General features: G+C 36.4%; 1 protein-coding gene and 1 long non-coding RNA gene across 3 annotated transcripts in view; both read left to right on the forward strand.

Annotated features, from left to right (window-relative positions):
* The first annotated feature begins 40 nt into the window (after positions 1 to 40).
* Positions 41 to 18,751, forward strand: EXO1 (exonuclease 1). 2 transcript variants are annotated; one of them, XM_055714466.1, is made up of 14 exons: positions 41 to 64; positions 557 to 730; positions 2,938 to 3,057; positions 3,965 to 4,088; positions 4,864 to 5,001; positions 5,269 to 5,481; positions 6,745 to 6,932; positions 7,803 to 7,899; positions 8,503 to 8,719; positions 9,712 to 9,958; positions 11,122 to 11,608; positions 12,119 to 12,220; positions 16,379 to 16,572; positions 18,420 to 18,751. In XM_055714466.1, exons 2-14 carry the CDS (start codon positions 570 to 572, stop codon positions 18,556 to 18,558), a joined length of 2,427 nt encoding a protein of 808 aa, XP_055570441.1. In that variant the 5' UTR covers positions 41 to 64; positions 557 to 569; the 3' UTR covers positions 18,559 to 18,751. The 2 variants fall into 2 exon arrangements, with proteins under 2 accessions (XP_055570441.1, XP_055570442.1); XM_055714467.1 differs by lacking the exon at positions 41 to 64 and adding an exon at positions 247 to 269.
* Positions 18,752 to 20,774: 2,023 nt separating this feature from the next.
* Positions 20,775 to 24,676, forward strand: part of LOC129736371 (uncharacterized) — a 57,729-nt gene continuing 53,827 nt past the window's right edge. Inside the window, exon 1 of the long non-coding RNA XR_008732869.1 lies at positions 20,775 to 21,396. This is a non-coding gene — a long non-coding RNA (uncharacterized LOC129736371). The remainder of the gene's footprint in view (positions 21,397 to 24,676) is intronic.

Consider the following 24,676-nt stretch of genomic DNA (forward strand, 5'->3'; position numbering starts at 1 on the left):
AGCGCGCGCTGCTTGAAAACCCTGAGCGGCTGCCGCGTGCCGCGGTTGAGCCGAGCGGAGCCGAGTCGGGCCGGGCCTCTCGTCGCTCCCCCAGCGAGGTACGGGCTGCCCAGCGCGCTGCGGCTGTTGGTGACCGTGTTCCCCCAGCCCGCCTCTCTCACTCTCTTCTCCGGGCGATGGCCCGCGTTGAGGGAGAGGGGCCGGCGGTGCCATGTGGGAGGCGGCCCCGAGCTGGGAGAGCTGCCGGAGACCCCTTCTCCCCCGGGCGGGTACAGGTCGCGGTGTGGCGCGGGGGGCATCGCTGAGGGCCCCTGAGGGGAACGGGGGATGGGAATGGGGGTGGGGAGGTGGGGCGTCGCTGCGGGCCCCTGAGGGGGGGAGGGGGGTCGCTGCGGGCCCCTGAGGGGAGCAGGGGAGAGGCGGCCCGCGGTCACGGCCGGCGGAAAGTGGGGGCGCCCCCCATGTCCCCGCTTCAGCCCAGCGCCCCGCCTGCAGCCTGACCTGAGGCTTCCTCCACGGAAGACCGTGCCCACGCTTTTCGCTTTCCCCACTGCAGTTTAAGCCGCACCATGGGGATCCAGGGCCTGCTCCAGTTCATCAAGGAGGCTGCTGAGCCTGCTCACGTGAAGAAATACAAAGGGCAGGCGGTAGCGGTGGACACCTACTGCTGGCTGCACAAGGGCGCCTATACGTGTGCTGAAAAGCTGGCCCGAGGAGAGCCGACAGATCTGTAAGTCCTTCTTTCGGTCTCGGCCCTCTTATGAACCCAACATTTCATAGCTTGATGCCTCTTAAACTAAAGACTAGTTACAGGAGTTGTACTTCTTACTGTTGCTTCCAAATTCTCAGTCCCGGTTGAATTTTTTATGGAAATGAAAATGTTGGCTGTCAGTAAATAGCTTTCCAACTGTGCAAAATAAACATTAGAAGTATGTCATGGAAGAACAAACTGTAAAATATTTTCCATTAAAACACCAACGGTTAAGTGAGTTAGGTTTTTTCCAGCATTTCTTGCTTTCAGTTATGATATAATCTGATGAGATTCTATCGATGCTACTCATGCTTCGCATTTAATACTATTTTCAGGACCCTTACTTGTAAGAAGTGGTACTTTATAAATACTGCTGTGACAAAAGTTGTAATGATACCGAGGAATTCCAATAGATATGTTGTGCTCTGAATAAGGTGTAGAATTTTTTTTCTTAACATACTATTCTTTGTAAGACTAGCTTTTTAAATAACATGGATTTTTCACTTAGTTATATTTCTAAGGAAGGAAATTAACAGAAATTTTGGTCATATTTCAAGTTCAGCTTTGGAGCTTAGATTAGACTTGCAGAAGTTCTTACCCATCTGAAATACCGGGTTGAACTTTTTTTTTTCTTAAGTTTGACTATAGGCTTAGATGAAGATTAATCTTTATCTTTTCAGAAATAAAGCTGCACTGATTAGTCAAGATAAAACTTCACTTATGAAATTTTGATTAAATGTTTGATTTGAGGAGAGTTAGTGGTTTGCAAATGAATTAGTCTTCTAACTCCGGCTTCTGTTGATACGAAGAATGGTAGCATTTCATCCAACCCTGCTACCTGCTTTTGAAGATAGTAGAGATCCTTCAGAATCCTGAGACTAGGATACACTTCAGTTGAGAAAGAAATTGACTGGCAGGAGATACATTAATAGTCATAGGAAACTTGGAAATATTTGAATTTAACTACATGACTATTTTATGACCAGATCTTGTTTCTATGAATGTATTATTGCTGATCTTAGACGAGAGCTTTACCTATAGTAGAGAGTCCTTTCACGCTTTAAAATTTATCTGAATTGAGGTATTATATAGGTGCAATCCTGTCTTTCAAAAATCATAGTTATTTTTCAGTTTGTTTTGTAGCTCTAAAGCCAATTGCTTCAGTGCACATATCCTTAGATTCTGAGGGCTTGTAAGTCCCACTCTCCATCCCCTCCCTGTTCCGTGCTGGAAAGGTTGCTCTTGCTGTTTTAAGCAGCGTCCTTAAACAAATTTGATTTTTTTTTCCCCCCATTGAGTGTTATTGTAACGCACTTGATGTTTACATCAGCTATTAGATTTTAGTTCTGAGCTGCTGCTGAAATGATCTCATATGGATCTGTAGAAACAGGTAACGATATAAGAGGTCTGATGGAATACACAAAGTCTTGAATTCCCTACAAATATTTTGCTAAGGGTCAGGCTTGGAAGGCAGTGGAGGATTGGCTCCTGGACCATGCATCGTCTTCACTGTTAGTAAAATCTGAGCAACTGTCCTGTCTTTCGGAATATTTTCAGTACTGTGCCTGTATTTTTAGTATGGGAAGAGGTTTGCCCATCTCCATAGCATGTACCCACCATCTGGAGAGAAGAGTGGATAGCTACACAAAGTTTTAGTATCCTATCACTCCTCCCATTCTATAAAAGTTAATTTAGTCTGCCTTTCACAAGGCTTTGGGGAAAGACAACGTACTGTGCTCATTTGCCTCCTGTTTCCCTGGCCATTGTGAATTGAGTTGCTGAAACTAAAAAGAAGATCCATGTTTTAAGTTGCAAAGTTTTTGGCAGTGTTTGATTTTCTACATTAGGATCCAACGGAATTGTACTTGAGTTCTAATTTCATTTTGTGTAGGAGTAGGAAGCAGTCAGCCCAGTTCTGAGTTGGGAGATGGAGCGTTTATAATTAAAAAAAAAAAACCAAACCAAAAAACCCCAAACAAACAAAAAAAAAACGCCAAAAAACAAAGCATGGAAGTGTTTTTACTCGTTTGTGGTCCTGGGGAAATACTTGGCCTATGAAGTTCCTTGAACAATAGTTAGCCCTAAACTTACAGCTCTCCTTTCCTGCAAACAGAAAATATGCAGTAGACTTTTACTTAACAATAAAGTTTATCTTTCTTTTCTTACTTTTGTTACTGTTGATGCAGTTATGTGGCTTTCTGTATGAAACTTGTTGATATGCTCCTCTCATTTGGAATTAAACCTATTTTGGTGTTTGATGGATGCACCCTACCTTCAAAGAAGGAAGTGGAAAAGGCCCGACGAGAGTGAGTACTGAAATGTATTGATTTGCAATCAAAACAGTATCTTTAATGCTACAATTTATTTTCAAAATTGAAAAACCTTGAACTTCAGCTAAGTAGTAATCTCTGGTAAACTTTCCTGCAATGTAGTACTATTTCACTTAATTTACATTTCAAAATCATACAAACCTCTTCTTAGAGGTTTTATTCCAAAAATAGAAATGCATTTCATAAATGAAAGCACTTTTATAAAGGAAGGAAGTAAACCTCAACGTTAGTTCCTGTAATGTATTAAAGTCTTTTAGTTTACCCACTCTTGTGATCTCGGGACAAAAATATTTCTTCCCAATATAATTGTATTTAAAAATAACACCACCTTCTTCATCTTTCTCTACAAATACTCAGATAAACCTTTTCAGTCTAGGAGTCGGGTCCTTATATAATGGGACTTCTCACTGAAGCGGGTGGGGTTTTTTAGTGGCTTTTATTTATAAATTCTCATGGGACATCTGATTCCTTCAGTGTGGAGAAAACAATTTCCAATACTTGAAGTAAATGATACCATCTGTCCTCTAAACCAATAAGTATCTTATGTCAGATACTCCCAAATTCTATTAAATCTTTTTTACTGCCACCTGAGAGTGGGTGCATCTCTTTTACACTGCTGATTTCAGTTCCTGAGTTGTTGCTGTTTTCTGAGAAAACAATATAAATTTCAATATGCCAATCTAATCATCCTTGTCAATAAAATGACTTTGTTATTCTTATGTTTTAAAAAGTGATGTAGTAGGACAGATTTGGGAAGGGTTTATCTGCAAAACATCCCCCTCCCCCCCCCCGCCCCCCTTTTTCTACCTATCTTTCATAGCCCTTTCTGCTACTTGTTCTTTTAAGTGAAAAATAACCTGATTGGTGGATATTTTTCTTTCAGGAAGCGTCAAGCCAGTCTTCTGAAGGGCAAACAATTGTTGCAGGAAGGGAGACTGTCGGAAGCTAGGGAGTGTTTTGGGCGCAGTATAAATGTTACCCATTTTATGGCTCATGAAGTTATTAAAGTAAGTTGTCAGTGCTGTTGATAGCAACAGTTTGTAAAAAATCTGTGCAGTAGGTAGCATGTCTTACTCCTGCTTCATATGGTTCCCTCACTACCTCTTCTATGTAAGCAAGAAAAATATTTCCCCCTTAGCCTTTAATTGCCCTGCGTACATTGGATTGTTAGGCGCAATTAACAAACTTTAACTTCACTCAAGTTTATTATGTCCAGTTGCATAAACAATGATGATATGTCAATAGAAATACATCTCTTCCTACTGCTATGAACTGACTTTGATAATACCAACTGTTCTCTTTTTTCTGCACAAAGACTAAACACAAATATTCTTTTTATTTTTTCCCTCCCAGTTAGTTCCTGAGAATAGACAACAGAAAAAATTTTGGCTGCTTAAAAACCTTTTCAGTAGATTTTTGCCATCCTTCCACTGCAACCATAGGATCTTTATCAAAATACTATTACATTTGTTTCAGTGCTGTTTTCCTTGGTCCAGAATATAACTTGCATGAGTTTGAAGCTGGTGCCTGTGGTCAGGTGCCAGTAAGCATAGTATTACAGGCCACACAGGAAAGGTTGGATTTGTAAACTTGTCGTTGTAGGTTTAAGCTACTCGAAATTTCAGTTTTGAATACTAAATACCAGGCTTTGAGGGTGATGCGTGTGTTGTTTAAAAAGATTGCGGTTTTAGTTTAAGGTAGATGTTCTTATGCTTTCAGATATCTTAAGGTAATTACTGAAAATTGATGCAAAGTACTTGTACGCTTCTTGTTTATATATAGGCTGCTCGAGCCCGGGGAGTTGATTGTATTGTTGCTCCGTATGAAGCTGATGCTCAGTTGGCTTATCTTAATAAGAGTGGCATGGTTCAAGCCATAATTACAGAAGACTCTGATCTTCTAGCTTTTGGGTGTAAAAAGGTATGGAAGAGAATACTAATAGCCTTTACCTCTCACTGATATCTTAAAAGCAGAGTTTGAAGTCGCCAAATATGTTTGATATATGGATTTACTATTCTACAGTAAATTGGGGAAATGGAAGAGATGAGAATAGCACTTAGCCTCTGCTGTCTCTACCAAGTGCCACAAGCTAGTTTATATGAGTGAATATAAATATATATTATATATTTATATATAGTTTATATGAGTGAATATATATATATTGTTTTCAATTCCTCTTAATTTCAGGTGTTTCTGAAAATTGACAAGTTTGGAAATGGACTAGAAATCGATCAAGCTCGACTAGGAAATTGCAAGCAGCTTGGAAACGTATTTACAGAAGAGAAATTCCGCTACATGTGTATTCTTTCTGGTTGTGACTACCTCCCATCAATTCATGGAATTGGGTTAGGCAAAGCATGCAAGTTACTAAAATTAGCCAACAATCCAGATATTACAAAGGTGAAGTTGGTTTTGCTTTGTGTTGTTCTGGGAACCTATAGCAGTACACAGGAAATGAACACTGAATTCAAAATAAGAGGGGTTCTTGACTTTCTCCATTTTGAGGAGAATGCGAAAAGAAGTATTTTTTTTTACCTGTGCTTTCGAAGGATGCTGAGCTAAACTTACTAAAGTGATGAATCTATTATATATTTAATGAAATACGCCAAAGTTAACTTAATTGTTCTTATCCTTCAAGGGCATATTCTATTTGAGGAGATAATTAAATTTTTGTAATGTTCTGAATATTTCCACCCCCCCTTATTACCTGTTCTTTCTTCTGTTTTTGCAGATCATTATTAGAACTGTTAATTGAACTGTTACTTTAGCATAAGGGTGCTTTTATCTGTGTGTGGAATGGGCAGGGATTGGGAATATTATTTGATTCCCATTTTCATTTAATTACATATGGATACAGATATTTATATAGTAAAAACATTATGGAAGAAAAGTTTCATATGGTGCAAAAAAAAGAAATAAGGTAAGCTTGGTGTTGGGGGTTTTTTTCCTATCCAATGTATGAAATGAAAACAAATCTAGTATTAGGAAATACAGAGACTAAGAGAGTAGGAATAACTTCTGTGTAGATAGTAAGGAGGAAGAGAGATTTTTAAGAGCTATTAAGAAAAATATCTTACATAGCTGTCCTGGAGGCATGTAAATCTAATCCAGAAAAGTGTTTAAATATGCACTCTAACTTACTGTATCTTCTTTAAGTTACTTTTATGCTTTAGCCTTTTTTTTTTCTCTCACAGGCTGTACTCAAAGAACTACAGTTTTGAGTTTAAAATATTTTGTATTGTGTAAAGCAGGCATTGAAGCACTAGTTTGGCTGCCTTTTGTTGGAAGTAAAAGGAGAATTTTGAACTTTTTCCATACAAATCATGATTTACTTTTAAAAATATCTCTTTTTGAGCAAAATGCTAGTATTTAATAATTTAAAAAGCTTTTCACTTAATTTGTCATGTAATTTGTCACTGCAATTTTCTATTTATTTATTGGACAAGAGAGTTAAATGCTGTTATTCATGTGATTGCAAGTAACTTGAGAGTGGGAAGATAATGTACAACACTTTTTCCTCTTTCCTTTCCCTGTTGAAGTTGAATCTGCCTTTTGTAACAGGATACATACTTCATTTAATTACAAGTCAAGACATTTTGAAATGTATTTAACCTTTTGTGTAATGTGTTTAAATGAAACAGACCAGCATTTTTTTTTTTACAGGTTATTAAGAAAATGGGGCAATACTTGAAGATGAATATAACAGTACCAGAAGAATACATACAGGGTTTTATGCGAGCCAATAATACGTTCCTTTATCAGCTAGTTTTTGATCCTGTCAACAGAAAATTAGTTCCTCTGAATCCATACGGGGATGATATTGATCCAGAAACGCTAATTTATGCAGGACGGTATCCTTTGTGTTGAAACAGCAGAGTGAGGAAAGAAGGATGAGCAGATGTGGTGTCTTATACTTTTCATTGTGTCTGTGGTGTACTTTACGGGTTTTTTTCATTGTATGTCAGCAGTTGACTACAGCCTGGCTTTGTAGAAGTCTTAGGAAGTTGGGGGTTTACTTCTTTTCTTTTGCTCTGATTTTAATTTTAAAAACTGCAGGGGGTAACAGAGTGACCTATCATTGATACAGTGTTTTAAGCAGAAGTTACTGCTGCTCTTTGGTGTTTTTGTTTTGAGTTTTTTATAGAAAACAACTCATTAAATACAGGCTACATTTAACCTCTTTTAATCACTTTATGACAGTCTTTTAGTTTCTGCCTGTGTTAAGTGTGTTATCTCTGCTATTTTAATTCTTGCAATCTGTGTTTTACTCACTCCCTAATCTAAGCACATCCTGTTTTACTGGATGTGTCTTCCTATAGAATATATGAAGTAGCATTTTTGTTGCACTCATGCAGCATAAACTCAGCACGGAAGATCAGGAAAATGAAGAGAAGGGGGACTGCTGAAGTAGTTACTAGCTTTGTATGTTCCTCAAGCCACCTAATCTCTGGCATTTCTGAAATTAGGAAGGAGAAAGATGGTAACTTTCCTGCTGCTGATTGACAGTTTTCCTTTTGACTTTTGTTATTTGCCAAGCACTGCAGATCTATTACAATTGCTGTTGAATCAGATTGAGCCGTGAGTAGTAGTATTAATGCTTTTAGTTGATATTCTAACAATGCTTTTTAGCAAAATGGGAAACAGCTAGTCTAACTTTCATGCTACAGTGCTTGAGATTTAATGTAATATTCAGATATTTTCCTTTAATATGATGGAAACAGACATTTTGGTGATGATACTGCTTTTCAGATTGCCGTTGGCAACATTGATATTGATACAATGGAACAAATTGATAATTATAACCCTGACACTGCACAGGTAACGGCTTTGTTCTGAAGTTATGTATTAAGGTTTTGATGTGGGTCTGCACGTTCATGGAGAAACATGATTGAATGTCATCCACAACTGACTTGGCAGTGAAAGATACTCTGCCATTATAGAAACTGTATGTTCCTATGCACATATTTCTCATTCCTTGTACAGGTAAAATCTTACTTTCATGACATCTGACTTTGTCTGTTTTACTTTCAGACTTCTTTGATAAGTCCTTAATACTATTGACAGAAGTAACTGATTTAAAAATAAAATTCTCAGAGACTTGGATTCTTCCAAGTATGTAACTCTGAAGAAAGTATTTTCCCAAATGAAGTTTTCAGAGTAGATATAAAATTAAAACTTTGAATTTTGTTTGAGATGAGTTGTTAGTCACTTGCACCATATGGGGATGTCATGGCAGTGCAAAAAGAAAATAATTTGTATAAAAAGCATGAAAAATGTGGGAATACAAAATAAAATGTTTGTGTAGAGTATGTCACTAGTTGTGCAAATGTCAAAATGTCCTTATATGCTAAATCAGGAAATGATATATAGAAAACAAAACTACAAACCTATGCCTTGTTTTTTAATAATTTTTTTTTTTAGTCTGTGCAGCAGAGAAGTAGTGGCTGGAATGACAGATGTGCTAATCATGTAAATAGCATTTGGAGCAGAGACTACAAGTTTGGCTGTAATGCAGATACCGTTCCTCATAAAATACATTTGCTAGAGAAACCAACAACCAAAGGCATGGAGAAGATAATTAGTGTGAAAGGGCTAAAACTTCCAGGCAAAGAGCTCTTGGCAAAAAGGCTGAGGAGTGGTATGTTTTTATTAAAATAAGTATATAAATAACATAGAAGGCCGCGGGGAAAGAAATTATTTTTGTCTTGGACTTGATGGCATGAGATTTCAGAGGCCTGACTCTGATTGTATTCTGTTTCAAAAAGTTACAAGCCTAACAAGCCATAATATTAAAACATACATAATGATTAAAGATGGCAGTAAACTTTCAGCAGGAGTTGATTTTAACTGTCTTTAATTTCTAGAAAACTTTGTTGTTTTCCATTTTAAGTTGACATATTTAATACCATCTGGTATATTTTTAGATATATGTGGTTTTCATTTCCATCTTATAATGGCTTGTGAAGAAATGAAAATAGCCTGTTTTTCTTAGAGCCAGTATTTGGCTAAACAGAAGATTTAAGAATGTATTCTGTAATCTTCTAACACAGTGCTGCCTGTATCCCCTGCCCTGTATAGGTATTCTTTACTCCAACTTTCTCACTTTTTGTAGTAAATCTATGCTATCTTGTCTTCTACACCATTAAGTTACATGTGTTGAAATAAACCGTGGGCTTGTAATAGACAGCGTACTATGCTCTTTTACTACTTTTTCTGATTATGCTACTAAGGCTCTTTTTTTGCCTCTGTTACTACTGATGTCTTCCTGCTCCCTGCTTCATCAAAATTTGTAGTTAGTTTAGAAACCTGCCTTTAAATCAAATCTAGTTTTGCTTTCAAATGGTTTAAAAAAAACCAAACAAGACAAAACACAGACCCAAACAATCATCGCGTTTCATTTCAGCTATTCTGCCTTCACTCCATCTATCTTTTCACAGAAAGTTTCTTTTAAGGCTATGTACTAGAAAACAACTTTGTTAAAGGCTTCTGAACTGTAATGTCAAGAATGCTCCTACCAGACCTTACTAAGATTAAGTTTGTGAGCATAAATATGTAATGCTCAATAGTCTCATAACTGGTTAATTCTAGAACATGCTTCTACAGTGATGCTTAAACTGTCTTTATATTTAGAAGAAATCACGGATGGAGATCTGTTGAGCCAATACTCATTTTCAACAGCAAAAAAAGTCAAGAAGGAAAGTGATCATGACAGTCAAGCCCAGAAGAGTGTCTCAGCAATACAAAGCCTTGATTCTTCAGGGGATTCTGTCACTCAAAGCTCTGACTCCCTGCCCAGAGTTAGAAATAAATTTGCTTCCTTTCTACAAAGGAAAAACAAGGAGAAGGATGCTGTAGTTGTTCCAGGAACAAGAAGCAGGTATGCTTGTGTCACATACTAAGTAGCAAAATAACTATTCACTGCCCTGGTTGCTGACATAGCATTTTTCTCATTTTTAGTATTCAGGTTATGTCAGACTTGTTTTATGCAACTGTATTAATACACCTGAGCTGAGATGGAGACCCCTTTGTGCTAGGCATGATATCTATGTGTGACATAGATTAAATAATGTAAAATTTTTTACTGCAGAAATGAAGACTGTAGGACTATTCAATACAGTCTAGCTTCTGGGTGTTAAAATTAATTGGGAATTAGCCATATTTCCTTTCCAGGTAAAGACCATATGATAATTCTTAAAAAAAAAAAGTAGCTGCTTTGTGCCAAGTATGTAAGCAGTTAGTGAATGTGTTGCATACTGTACAACAGCTATCTATTCTTATCCCCTCCTATTCAGCTGATGCTCCTTATCTCTGCACCAGCACTTTGAGAAGAGGGACTTCAGGTCTGTTAGGGTTTTTTTTGGCTGTGTTTTGTTGGCTATGTAGGCTTTTTGGTGGCATTTGGCCACAGCTACTTGAATTTTGTTTTACAAAATGTTATCACAATTATGGCTCTTACTTTCAAATTATTTTAGATAAAAATTACAATGTTTTAGAGCAGTATAATTTTACAGAACAGTCTTCAAACTGATGTTCTTTAGCATTAAGGCACGCCTTCCTGAGCTGAAAGTTGTTATGTTGCATCAAAAATTAAGAGTGTTTCAGTGATGGTAGGTTATGCTCAGTTTCTTAAAACACTCTGACTTGCACTTACTCTTAGGAGTTGCTGCTATAGCATGGAAGAACTAGATGGGTTCTAGCTTCCTTGAAAAGAGGTGCTTAACTACTATTTAGCTTTGTGATAATTCATGAATATTTTTAAATTTCATAAGATTCCTAGGTGTTTCTCCTCAGATGAAGAACCTTGTTATTTTTTCAGTCAATGAATGACGTGTTTACAGATGCTTTTTTCTTTTTTTTTTTTTTTGTTACCAGTTAAATGTCTCTCTGAGGGACTAGGACTTTGCCCATTGTTAAAATGTGTCTAAGTGCACTTAAAAACAAAAAAAAGTTGATGGGCAGAGACAACTATTGTTTTTTCAAGTTTATATACTTAATTGCAGTAACTTTCTTCTCCTTTGCCTTTACCTTTTTTTTTTTTAGGTTTTTCTTCAATGATGCAATTATCTTTGATGTTAGAGCAGAGAAGGATGATCGTGATGTAATTCGAGATGTTGAACAGGATTGCCAGGAACAGGAAGTAAAACATGTAGCAGATGATGTTTTTCAGTTTTCAGAAACTGAAAAATCAACAAGGACTGTCTTTACACCTCCTGGAGAAATGCAGAAAAACTGCTTTCAGTGGTTGAGCAGCCCTGTAAATAATTCAGAAAATCCTGGTCCATCTCATACTGTATGTTCACAGCAGTTTCACCAACAGAGAAGCAACTGTGTGGTATCCCAGGAAGATCAGAGTAATGGGGTACAAGTGGAGAGTGAGGCAGTGTGTGGCAAATTAGAGGAAGAATCCTCCACCTTAACAGAACTGGAACAGTCATCAGAGTCTCAAAGGTCTCGGGAGCCGTCAAAATGCAGTTTGGAGTCTTCAGAAACACTGCAAGTCCAACTGAACAACAGTTCAGATAGAGAAGTAAGAAAACTAGGCACTGTTTCAGCATTTGCTTTCACTTTAAATTATAAAAGAAATCAGGCAGTGAAGTCTTTTCTCCAAAGTGATACCCTACAGATTATGTAGGTTGTGCTAACAAAACTTGTCAGCGCTTAACATAGTTGTGTAGAATGGAATGGCTAACTCGCGTAAATCAAATCTGTTCTCTGGGTTTTGTTTGTCTTCAGTCTTTTCACTGCTATCACTACAGGGAGTCATAAAAAACCAAAATCAACCAAACAAAAAAGCACCAAAACCCCAAAACTGGTTGGTGTTCTCGGCTTTTGTTAGTCCCTGAAGAGGTCCTTTCAGAAAGCATGCGTGTGGCACCATTAGTGTTGCCTGCTGAAAATAAGCCCAGGTTTTTGTGTAAGTTCCTAGAACTGTTGAAAACTTTATACCTTATAAAGAATATATGTGTAGATATAAAAATATGCATGGGGAGGGGAAACCCAAACTGTTTTAAACCAAATGAATTTTCTCTTGATGAAGGTATCTGACTCCAGTTTAAAACTGGCTGATGATCAATGTGCTCGGTCTCCAGTATTTTCTGCTGTTCAAACTGACAGAAAAAATACAGTCATAAAGACGAAGGTAAGAATTCTTTTAAGTTTACTATAAGCTTTATTAAACTCTGAAAATCAGTTTTTGCTTTCTGTTAGTTCATTCTGGAACTCTTAATGAGAGAGTCTTGAGCAATGCACATGCTGGCAAGAGAAAACTTTATTCTTGGTCATCTATACCAGAGCTGAGATTAACTATTACCATGCCACTTATAAGTGATATCACAGCTACAACTTATTTGGGCATTTTAAACACTTCAGTATAAAATCGGAAGCCCCACTATGGCAAAAAACTGATTTTCTTCAGGCATGCTAAATATACAGGGTTTATGACGTGAATTGTAGTCATGTTCATAATTGAGATACAGTCACAAGATACAACATCATTTCATTGCTTGTCAATAAATCTGCTAGTTTAGCAGTCTCCTTCCACTTTGGCTAGAAAAAGCATGTTCAGATTTCAAAATCTGGAAAGGTTTTAGTCAACTGTTCTTGTTTAATTGTTTTAGTTAAAAGCTTTTTTAGACACTAATGAATCAGTATGGAGGGACAGTCAGTTTTCCTTCAGGGCCTGCATTTCAGTTACTTTTCCTGTTGGCTGGGCACCTGTATATAGATGTATGTGGCTGCTTAGACATCTAAGATTAGACTTATGTCCCTTGTCTTTGTGACATTTCTAAGAGCTTTGCCTGTTGGCCTAGCTTACAAAACTTCTAAGATCTTAACAGCTAAAAGTGTTCTAACTCCTTAGGTGTTATCACTAGAATTAGCCAAAAGATTAGTGAGTCAAAGGAAGATGCTTTCATCCTTTCTTGTACACCCCTACTAACTTCTTTCTCGCAGTCACAGTAAAAATCGTCTCTGTTCAAGAATGGCGTGTGTTTTGTGTAATAGTGGCATCTTGTGGTTATTGTTAGTAACTGATGTTTTAAGCTGGAATTCAAACATTTTTATTTCGGAAGACTCAAATATAAAAACTGATGCTTTTTCATTAGATCAGCATTTTGCCTGCTTCTCCTGAGCAAAACTGAGCAATAAAACGAAATCAGCCTGGGTTTGAGAATTTTATTACTTTGTTTTTAAGAATGTAGTTAATATGTTTTACTTACTGTTTTGCTCGCCCTAAAGGTATATTGGGAGAATTAATAGACTAAATATTGGGGATACACAGAACAGAAGTACTGAGACAATATAAGCATTGTATAAAAACGAATTTTCAGGATGCTTGGAGTTCTTCAGACAATAAGAATCTGCTGAAAAATCTGTAAGAACAGTAGGGTTAGTTACTAGCAAATGGCTAGTAGGAGAGCTTCTGTCACTTATTTTCTTGGCCCTGCATTCCCCCTACTTCCTTTATGTGCTGGTAGTAATACTTACAATGAGTTGGACCGGAAAACTGTCACGTTAGTTTTCAGCCAGGTCAACAATAACCGAAAGGATCATATTGGAATTCAAGCCCACACAGATTCTCAGGCTCACATGAGTTGTAGCACCAATGAGACTGTTGGAACAAGTAGCCAGAACTGAAGAGGGAGGAGGTGGAAAGAGAGAGAGTACCACTTTTGGCTAAATTTTCCCTTAGGATTGCTTATTGCAAGTGCAAAACAAGAGAAATCTTTACTGGTGTTACATACAGTAAAAGATACTGAAGAGAATGAGTTCCAGATCTAGGAAAGAAGCAGTCAATCACTTCAAACACTAGTTATTCTGATTTTGGTAAGCTGAATAACATAGCTGATCTGCACAGAAATTTAATAATTGGGGGAGGCAATGTGGGGAAGCTGCAACTCTTACAATGGTTCTAATCCAAAATACGAAGTGCTTAGTTAGTCAATTCTAATATCAAAGTGAATAGAAGTTTTTCTCTAACAGAGGCCTATAATGAGCCCTCAGGGACCTTGTAGTTTTTCCTGTGATAGGATGCTAGCTGTGGTTTTCCACTGCTAATTATTTTCCATAATTGGTATGAGCCCAGCAAAGAGGCTAATTTTGACAAAATAAACGAGCAATCTGCTCTGGTTTTAAAGTTTCTTAGTGGGCGTTCAACGTGCAGCTTTGCCTACTTTGGGATTAGTTAAGTTATAACTCTGTAATTCAGTACCACAAAGAAATATAGGTTATGGGTGACTTCACATATGTTGCAAAATGGCTGAAGCAATAAATAAACAGCAAAACACTACAAAGCAGGGAGTTCCAGGATTTTATTTTTATTCTTCCCAGTATTCTTGTTTAAAGTGTAGGCTAAAAGATGAAACTTTTCTTCCCGAAGTTTTACTTGTGATTCTGAGACCTGCTTAGTCTATTTGGGTAGAAACAATGTCATTTCAATAAAAAACTATATAACAAGTTTGTGGTGTGTGTGGTAGGGAGATGACAAAATGCCATGTTTTGGAAAGAACAGAGGTAAGAGTTCTTTTTGAAGAACAGGTTGCCAATATCTTTTATACCAAGATAAAAGTCTTGGGTGATCAATAGCAAATACTTCGATGAGGAAGAGCTATTTGCATTAGTTAAGTGAGGCACCTGAGGTAGGCAGAGCTGTGCCATCTTCTAAAGATGATCCAGCAAAACAGGGAAGATTATTCATTTAAAGTAAAATGCTTCATTTTAACATTATCTAAATAGGTTGTAAGTAATACTTATATTTCCTAGGTGTCCTAAACTAATCTTAAGTAGACAACTGTAAAATAAGAGCTTCTTACAACTGTAGACAGTCACCATCTCTTCTGCAGGTATTTTGATAATTATGTTTTGGTCCTCATAACAGACAAAAGCTAATATAGCAGGCTAGAAGTGAGTGATCACTTAAAAGCTGGTCATTGCGAGTAGTTCATGTTCTACAACAAAGTGACAGAATGGCTCAAATAGTAAAACATTCTAGTGCTTCTGAACTGCTGCTTCCCACAAAACTGGGGAAAGCGATAAGTGTATGTAATAGAGAAAAAAAAGTAATGGAAAATATGAATAGGGCATTTGTGGCTTTTTGCCACTAGTGAACTTACTTGGCAAAGAAAGTTTTGATTTTGTTTAAAAGTGCATTTCATGTATTATTGTGCTACGATTATGCACGTATAGTACAAACAGGAATTGTACTGATTAAGTAGTACAGAATTAAATAGAAAAATAGAATTGTAGTGATTAAATAGCAATAGGTACAACTTCTGGTTTATGAAATGTGTTAGGCTACTTGCAGGAAAAAATCTTGCAGACTGGGCTTCAGTGTTTTTCTTCTGTTAGGATAAACTTACTACTTTCTGTGCATGAAGTTGGAGAAGGTAAAAATTAACAACATTGTATCCATATTAGGAAGTGTGATAGCAGTCTGAACAGCTGGCAGCCAGTTAGCGTGATATTGACCCCAGAAAAATGACAGAAATACAAATGACTGTGGTTAGGGATGAGAATGTGACGTATAGAAGTCACACTGACTGACCTAATTATATTAATTTGGTCATGTCAATTTGAGTTTTATGTACTTGTAAATATGAAAAAAACCCAACAGATTCAGTGCTTGAAACTGATAAGTGAATTCAAAATGAGGCACACATTTTTTTTTAATAACAGGGGTGGTGAAGAGCTAGAATAAATTATATGATGAAGTAATGTATTTTTCTTTTAATTGACGTGGTCAAACTTAAGACTGGTTGCATTTGAGAGAGAGATTCTGGCCAAGAACAGCAGGTTTGAGTTTCAGGTACTGAAACTGGTTCAGCTAGAGGTCTGATGATCCTTGGAATAAACATACTGATATCTGTGCTCTGCTTATGACTCCATTTTTTGTGAAATCTAAGTATCACAAAGTGATACCCGAGTAGCTTCTCTTAAAAATCTGAAAGTTGATATTAAAGAGTTTTTGTTGTGCTCTCATATAAACAGATGAGAAAATAAATATTCAATGACTTTAAAAACTGCATTCAAAACAAATGTGTATTTGCCTTCTCTTAGAATACAAATACCTATGGAAACCAGTTTGCCAGTCCTTACAGCTGCATTATGTCTAATATATTCCAGATGCTACTTTTTAGATTAGTGAAGCTATCTAAATATACCTTGTTGTGGCAATTCAGATTGCATTATCTCACCATAACGTAAAGCACTTTATTTCTTTATTATAAGCTTTGCAGCATAATATCTGTTATGTACAGGTTGTTGTTTTAACCATTTGTACTGTAATATTAAAATCTCACAGGTTCCTGGCTTACGTAAATCCAGTTGTATAGGGTCACATATTGTAACAAAGCTCAAGCCATTGATACCAGCTAAGGTAAGCGGATTAAGCAGGAAGCTGTCACCTGTGCAGAAGAGAAATCACTGCGATGCTGAAAATAAGCTGGGACTGCAAGATGCCATTAGCGAACTCCGCAAGAACTTCCAGTTTAAAAGGTGAGTTGCTTTAACACCGTGCTTGGTACCATGTATACCTTTTTCCCAAAGAAACAAATTTCAAAGCAGATTGTACATGTCTCCACACAATTCAATAAAGATAACAGCTTAAGATGGATATTTTCTACATAGAATTTTTAATTTTCTAGGCTTGATATAACCATGAAGTACGATTTGTGGTAAATATGCTCTTCCAATTACTTTTTTTCTTTCTAACTAGGAAAACCTCTCTGCTAAAATACATTTACTGAAGTAGTGCATTTAGTTTAACATAATTTAGATGAAAATTATCATCGTTTGACGTCAAATACCAAAAGGCATTTCTTGGTCTAAATGCAAAAGCTGCATAAAAGTTGCCACACTTAACTGAATACAAGGTTGTTCCTACTTAATTTGGTGCCTCTCACATTTTGCGGTGACTGTCAGAACTGTTCTCTTTTCAAGATGATGGCGAATTAATGGAATATTTCTGTTCGCTGAAGTCTCTGGTTACAAGAGACATTTTTGTGCATTATAAAATGCTGCTGTTTTCCCTTGGGCAGATGACTTGGCTAACTTGACATTTCTGCAAATATCTTCAAGGTTTGAACTTGAAGGACAATGATATTAAAAAAACAACCAAACGAAAAAATAAACACCCCCCCAAAAGTCTAGATATTCTAAATTAACACTATTGCCATGGGCTCAGGTAAAAACTTCTGGTGGCAAAGCTTTCCCGCCTCCAAGTAGCAACCTCAACTTAAAATTTATTATTTAAATAAGACCTAGTTATTTAAAACTGAAACCAAATGTGAGTAGGAGAAAAATATTCTTTTTGTACTAAGTAGTAAATGTGAGGCTGGTAAGCACGTGTTAAGTCAGATGAATAAATTTTAGTAAGTTTGGGCCTTATAGTAGGTTATTACAAATATAGAACTGATTTCTATTTAAAAAATATTACTTGCTCTATTAACATTTCTCAAGTTATATTATGCTCTCAATGCAGGTTAAGAATGACAGTTTCAAAGAGGAATTGAAAGTGCTTGTGTATGTATTGCTTGACCCCTATTTGGGAATGTCTGACCAGGGTTGTTCACAGGGAGAAAATTCATGTATTTTGTTTTATCAGAATACAGGCAGAAAGAACAGAGTGAGCCTAGATGGCACTCTGTTACTTTTCTCTGCTAATTATTGCAAGAGTTAGCTCCCAACATCCACATTTTATTCATCCAGTTTTGGCTGGACTGTAACTTCTGTGTATATACTGGGGATATATATTTTTGTATATATTATTTATGTAAGTGAAGTACTTTTAATATTAGCTTTTAAGGGATTCTTCATTTATTTCACAAAAAGTTTTTTTTCTCACTACCAGGACTCGCTTAGCTCTGAGTATTGTTTATGGTTTTTTCAGATATTAAGATGTTTCTAAATTAGCCTTGTCTCGAGAATTACATTGTCTGATGGCAAATAAATCATGTGGGACACTAATCTGTTCTAATGTCAAGACTTGGGGGATATATATGAAACTAGTTACTCGGAAGACTTCGATGTTTAATGAAGCACGTACAATCCAGAGTGGAATGGGGGTACATATGGTCTTTCAAATATGAAGCTAATAGCTATCATTCTGTCACAGGATAACTGGAACAGTTGAAACCAATTTAGCGAAGTTGTGCAGTTGTAGTGAAATCGAAATTAAACCCTTCCATTACAGATTTTTATCTTGGGTTTATTTATAGGTGAGGGGATGGATAGGTGAGATGTCTTGCTTTGTTTTAACCCTTGTGTTCTTACAGGCCTGTGATTAGAAACATATAATATCATAACATTCTTGGGGTTTGTTTTGTCTTTGTTTTTTTGTGCAGAGAGTATGAAAAACTTCCTTCTTGTAAAAAGCCAGATCCGTTATCTCCAATCAAAGATAATATACAGCTCACTCCAGAAACAGAAGACATCTTTAATCATCTGGAACACAGTCATGTTCAGAGAGCTATATTCCAATGAACTGCATGAGGTGCACAATGGGATGCATTTTTAATCGTTGTCAAAACTTACCTTCTGGATATTTCATCAATATAGAAAAGATGCTTTGAAAACCACCTATGTATTTTAGTCTGACTAGTGATTTATCATCTTTTATAAAAGCTTGAATAGAAAGGTACAGGTCTATACTGACTGAAATAAAATCTTTTAGATACCTGTGTTCTCTCATTCAAAGTTCTCATGCCAAACCTTTGTCCAAACCTTTTTCAGCTGCCCCTGGGCACCTTATGTAGGTCACAGGCAATCTAGACTTCTACAATAGCTATGGCTTTGCCTTTGCACAACAGCAGCAGAGCAGGTTTGTGTCTTAATTTTTAATAGTTGATTTATTTTTTTTTTGCCTTGTCCTTCTTTCTCTTTGGGCCTAATCTAGCTCCAAGACAGGAGTGAAACTGCTATTCAGTGTTCATAACATCCTTCACTATACTTCCAGCACTGATAACTATTTATTTTCCCTACAAGGTAAGATCTGCTCTCTAAACAATTAGCTGTTTAATACAGTCATGTTATTGGTGGGAATAACTTGGGGACTGCAGAAAGGAATATCACAAATATTTGGTCTGCAGATTCTCTGAAAAAACACAATGCGTTCCTCTGTTTTGCCTGCTCTTTCCACCTTTGTAGTCTTATCCAGTAATAGACACAAAGTATCAGTCCTCAGAGCTAAGAGTTACAAAACAACTTTGTCCTCACAATAAACCAAGCTTCAGTCTTCAACAGCCAGTCAACTACAGGGAAAGACTAGGGTCCTTGCTTTGGATGACTGAATTATGAAATAATGTGATGGGATTTCAGATTTCTACCTTTAAAATGAGGATTTGAGTCTATATTGACTCATATGTCTATATGATAAATGATATAAATAAAAATAAAATAAATGATAAAAAAATCAAGATATGTCTAAATTTTTTCCCCTTTTTTAGGAAAGGATAGTATCTCTGCAGCAGATGAAGGTACAAAAGGATATCTTAACCTGTGAAATGTATCCTTTCCATTCCTGAGAGCGTTGAGCTTTAAGCAAAAAATTAAAGTTGGAAATCGACTTATGAGAGGCAGATTTTTTAACTGCAATGGACTTGTTTCTCTTAAATAGAAACTACAGTGACTGGCTGTGTTAAATTACAAAGAAGCTGCTTACAAGAGTAGGCTGTGTGTACATTTGTGGGAGCAGTCCCCTTGCCTTCAACACAAATGTTGAAGTAATGGGATATAAAGAACTGAAGCAATGATACTCTAGCACAGGCTTTTACTGAAAAGCAGGGGTTTTAACATTGATCTTCAGTAAGAGTTATCATCTCTGGTATGATGTGACAAAGGCCAGGGATAAATATTTCTGTTTCCAGTCATAGATTGATTGCCTAGAATAATTTTTGTGTTGCTACACACACAGTAAGGACCAAATGAAGTTTTGAAGAGAAAACAAAAATAACTATTGTCCTCCATTGTTTATCACTGTGGGAGTTGCAAGGTTATTTTGTACATTTCATCCTTGCCTGTTGTCTGCCTGTTCAGTCAAAAAGCCACTTGTTTCTTGCTTTAGTGGATCACCAGAAGAAACAAACTATTGGTGTTTGTATTTTCAAGGACGGGTAATTTTAAGGGGATATAGGACATCTTACATGCAAGCTACATGTGTGAAAGCAGTACTGCCTCTTCTAATTCTGTTGCCTGCAAATACCACGTTACCTGTTCTTGTAGTTCATTTATTGAGAATACTATCATTCCTTTACTCTAGCTTCTTTGAAGAGAGAATCGGGAAATAAAGCAAGTGTTATACATACCTCCATAGTGACGCTTATTTTGTTATAAATTAGTGCCTTGCTGCTTTTGCTGTATACTTCTGTATGAACAGGAGAGTAAAAACGTAGTTGATGATGCCTTAAAAGACATGGATCATGTAGTAAATTGCTGGAGTGCTATTTCAGTGGTAAGAGTGGAATTATCCATGCAAAGTGTTTCTTGGTTATATTACATTGTATAGTCTTAAAGTAGATTTCTTTAAAATACTTCTGCATAGCTTCTGGTCTGTGCTTTGGAGGTCTTGGGTTCTGACTTCACGTTATAGGGGATTTTCTTCAGAAAACTGCTAGCAGAGGCCTATTACATGTAAGTATATAATACATGTAAGCATGTATTTAAGTTTTATATGTAAGTGGAATTCTTGGGTTGCTGTTTGTTTTGTGAAAGACACAGTAACATATGCAAATGAACTTGTGCAAGGCTTTATTCTTAAGTTAAAATTGACTTAGTAGTGTAATATTCCATAGTAAAAATTATTCAGTGTCAAAATGGGAGAAACTGTTACAGGCTATGATGCAGTGAGGGAGAAAGATAAAATAAAACATGCCTGAATTTAAAAAAAAAAAATAGGGTAGAAAAAAATGGAGAGAAGGAGGGAGAGTTTCATTGTTTTTAAAACCAGGCATTTGAAAGCTGGAGGATATGAGGGTGGCTGGAAAACAAGAAATGAGTAGGAGGAAATGAAAGCAGATGGCAACTTGGAGACATATGTCTTTGTGTGTTTGCTTTTTAATCTAATAATCTTAACTTCTTTAGTTTCTATAACTAATTCTCTAATTTTATCAGCATGACTTCAAAGTATTCTTACCAATATATCCTATTAAAAGGGTGAATCTGGCTGGGAAAAACGAAATTTACTAGTAGTAATCGAGCTTCAGTTTTGAAAGTGCTGACTAGCCATTCCTTCAGCAGAGTGGTCATACGAACTGCAAATGTTCAGTGTCGCAGAGAATGTGAAAGTGTGATCATCTCAATCAAGTTATGGTTTTGAAACTGTAGGTAAGTGACTTGTCCAAATTCAACTAAGTCTTTCTGCTTAAATAATTTTGTCCTATTTACAACAGTGGTTATTTACCACATGTTCCTTCTCACATGAATCAATACAGTGGTTAATAATTTCTATAGGACTGAAGAATATTGAAAGAACAGGGCTTTGCAAACAGGTTGTAAAAACAGTCACTCATTTAAATGATAGTATTTTGATAGAATTTGCAACACTGGTGTTTTTTTGTATATTATTGACTTAACTTACTTTATGAAGTACTAGAAGCTCAGGGTATTCAGACCTTAGGTATTGAGTAACATCTTTTAATTAAGTTGTTAACAAGGAAGGTTACAGTTCTGAAGTGGTAAAGTTAAGAGACAATTATTTGCTCTTACTACTTGCATCAAAGAATAACTACCAGCTGATTGTTACAACAATGTCTTGTTCTAGGAATGATAGGGTACCAAGTTAAAATTGTCAACCTAAAAGGGAAGAAAAAGGGTGGAAATCCCTTTCTGAACAGTAGAGGTCATTTTATACTGATAACCGGCCTGAATCTAGCAGCAGCAACCTGGGATTTGGTTGTACCAGTTATTTATTTTTTTTTTTATATGTTGCTTTCTTACATTATTACATAGCTTTGAGTTTGGCAGTGAAATGATAGGGTGTCTGAATACTTATGCTAGCTGGGTAGGTAAGGCATTAACCAGGCAATATAGTTTAAAGAGAGGTCTTTAAGTTGATTATTTTTTTTAAGATTTAAATTTAATTTTTTTTTAAAATAGTTATAATTTATTTTTTTATATAAAAATAAATAAATAAAAAAAATCTAAAGATTTAAAGATTAATCTTTAAGATTAAGAGCTTTAAAATGACAGCAAAAGGATAGGAGAGGAAAAAGTATAGGGAGAGGAAGGCAAGACTGAAAACGATTTAGTAGCTGAATTTGTTAGCTCAGAAGTGCTATGCAGTTAGGATGAGCTACTGTTGAATTACTGTTTTTCACTGGAATATGTAGGTTTAAGTACCCTTGAACAACCATCACAAATACAGGCTTCAAACCTCTGTTGTAAAATACAGATGACATAGAAAAAAATAGGAATGATGGATGGCAAAACCAAATCATATCGAGGCTATTAGAAAGGGCTTTAGATTATGAGATTCTGGGTCTGATAAGGCCTTTATCTACTATTTTTGGTGGTGTCTGGTAAGTCACACCAGTTTTCATATCTGCAGGATAGCCCATATGGCATAGTCCTTTGAATACCTACAACAGTGGACAGGGAATAAAAGACAGGCTATGACTTTACAGAGACCAAGTGTCTGCACTGTGCCAGAAATAGAATGAATTATGCAGAAAAAGTTGTGCTGGATGATGAAAACTTTAGAGGTGACAGAGAAGAGGTGAAGAAAAATGGTATGATAAAACTGCATAAAAAGGAAAAACAGCAGGGAGAGTTAATAACAAAACAACTATTCTAGGGAACAGGACTGAGGGAGTGTTGGAATTTGGAAGAGGTGGAGAATACTTTCAGCAGGAGGTAACTATGCTGTAGAAATGCACATTTAAACATCTATAAAAATATAGATATGTAACTTCTAGCCTTCAAGCTGGGGTAGAAAAGTAGCTTTTCAGAAGTACTCAGAGGTTTAAGAGAATTCTTTTAGGCTGATGTGGCAATATTTGCTTTGAATGAAAGATGGACTTTAGAAAGGGTTACCTCTCCTGACATGTTTGCACAGCAAAGTCATAAGTATAGGGAGGGTTCCTCTGGTACTATGGCAGGAGAGGTATCAAGTAGGTATTTTTCTTAATATTACACATTCTATAAACAGTCTTTTCCATTCAAGAATAGTCTAGTAGAGACAGGATTTCCGTGCTTAAGGCATGCATTTAAAGCTGTTTACATCCTCTTCAGAATATGCATTCTGCAGACATAGGCATGGAGTGAATTTTGTCAGATTTTACAAGAACACAAGTTAAATTGAGGTACGGTTTATGATTTCTTTAAGAAACAAGTTGGGACACCTCTACTGTGCTCTGCATAGCTTATGTAATGCAGTGAAATAGACCATTCCATCTGTTTAACATCTGATGCTTTATGTATATGCTGCATCTAAATTACTTCTGCTATGATTTTTTATTCATCTATGATCACTTACTACTTAAAACTAAAATTTCACCTTCACATTAGGCTGAAGAATAATATTCTGCAGTGAATGAAATGAGTTACTGCCCCGTTTGGAGTAGGACCTCCTTCCTTGCTTTCATTGCAGAGTTCAGCTTATGCATCCTGAAACGCACCATCTGAGAGTACTGTTGATCTCCGGTTCTTCTCTGTGGAAAGTGGGACTACAAATTTTCTTCCCTTATACAGGAGACTCTAGGAAACATTAGGTCAGTAGGATAAAAATGCTTGTCAGGGAGCCTTGCCTTGTGTGAAGCATTATAGTTTCTGTTCCAATAGCTCTCATTCTCCCCAGACTTTTCTGCTCCAGGCAAAATCTTACTTTTAACAGATGTAAAATTCTGGATTTGGAACATGGCATGTACCTGTGTGAGGTCCTGTTTTGGGAAGGATTCTTTAATGGCTTCAAAGTAACTGTTCGGTGTTAGAAAAGTCCATGTGACCTGGAGCAAGGTGGTTTAAATGTTTGAGGCACAGTCAGTGTACCCTTAGATCAATAAGATTGAATCTAGGAAGATTAGAAGTTTTATTCTTTGCATTACTTTAAAAAACCTGAAGTTAATATGAACGACTCTACAGCCTGTGTCAAACAGGAAATTAGGGTTTTGTTTAGCTTGTTTCAAGGCCAGTATCTCGGACAGCACCAGAGTTTGTTTTTTAGAAAGCATCAAGTTTAAGTATTTGCAGTGAAGGAGAAATTATTGCAACACTTGTAAGAGCATAAGTACTCAAAAGATGGATTTACTTTTTAGTTTAAATCTAGCTTGTCTTTCGTCTGTTGGCTTGTGTTATTTTTGTCTGCTGTATTAAAGGATGCCAGTTCAACATGATTGATTTTGTTTTTCTAAAATGAGGTAGCTGACAGATAAAGGGAGTGACTAAATGTAATTATTCTAACCTGATACTAATTGGACTTAATTTATTGATTTCTCAGAAATGATTATTATCTTTCCTCATTAACGATTTCTGTTAGTATTTGGCAGAACTCAGTATTAAACTCTGAGTGAGAAAGCTTCCAGAAATATAGTAGAGTTTACCACTTTGAAGCTAAATTAATTTTTTTTTGGCAGTTCTTTGCAGCTGGAAGTGGATCAGAAGCTCTTGT

The sequence above is a fragment of the Falco cherrug genome, chromosome 6, assembly GCF_023634085.1.
Source record: "Falco cherrug isolate bFalChe1 chromosome 6, bFalChe1.pri, whole genome shotgun sequence".
In the NCBI taxonomy this organism is placed as follows: domain Eukaryota; kingdom Metazoa; phylum Chordata; class Aves; order Falconiformes; family Falconidae; genus Falco; species Falco cherrug.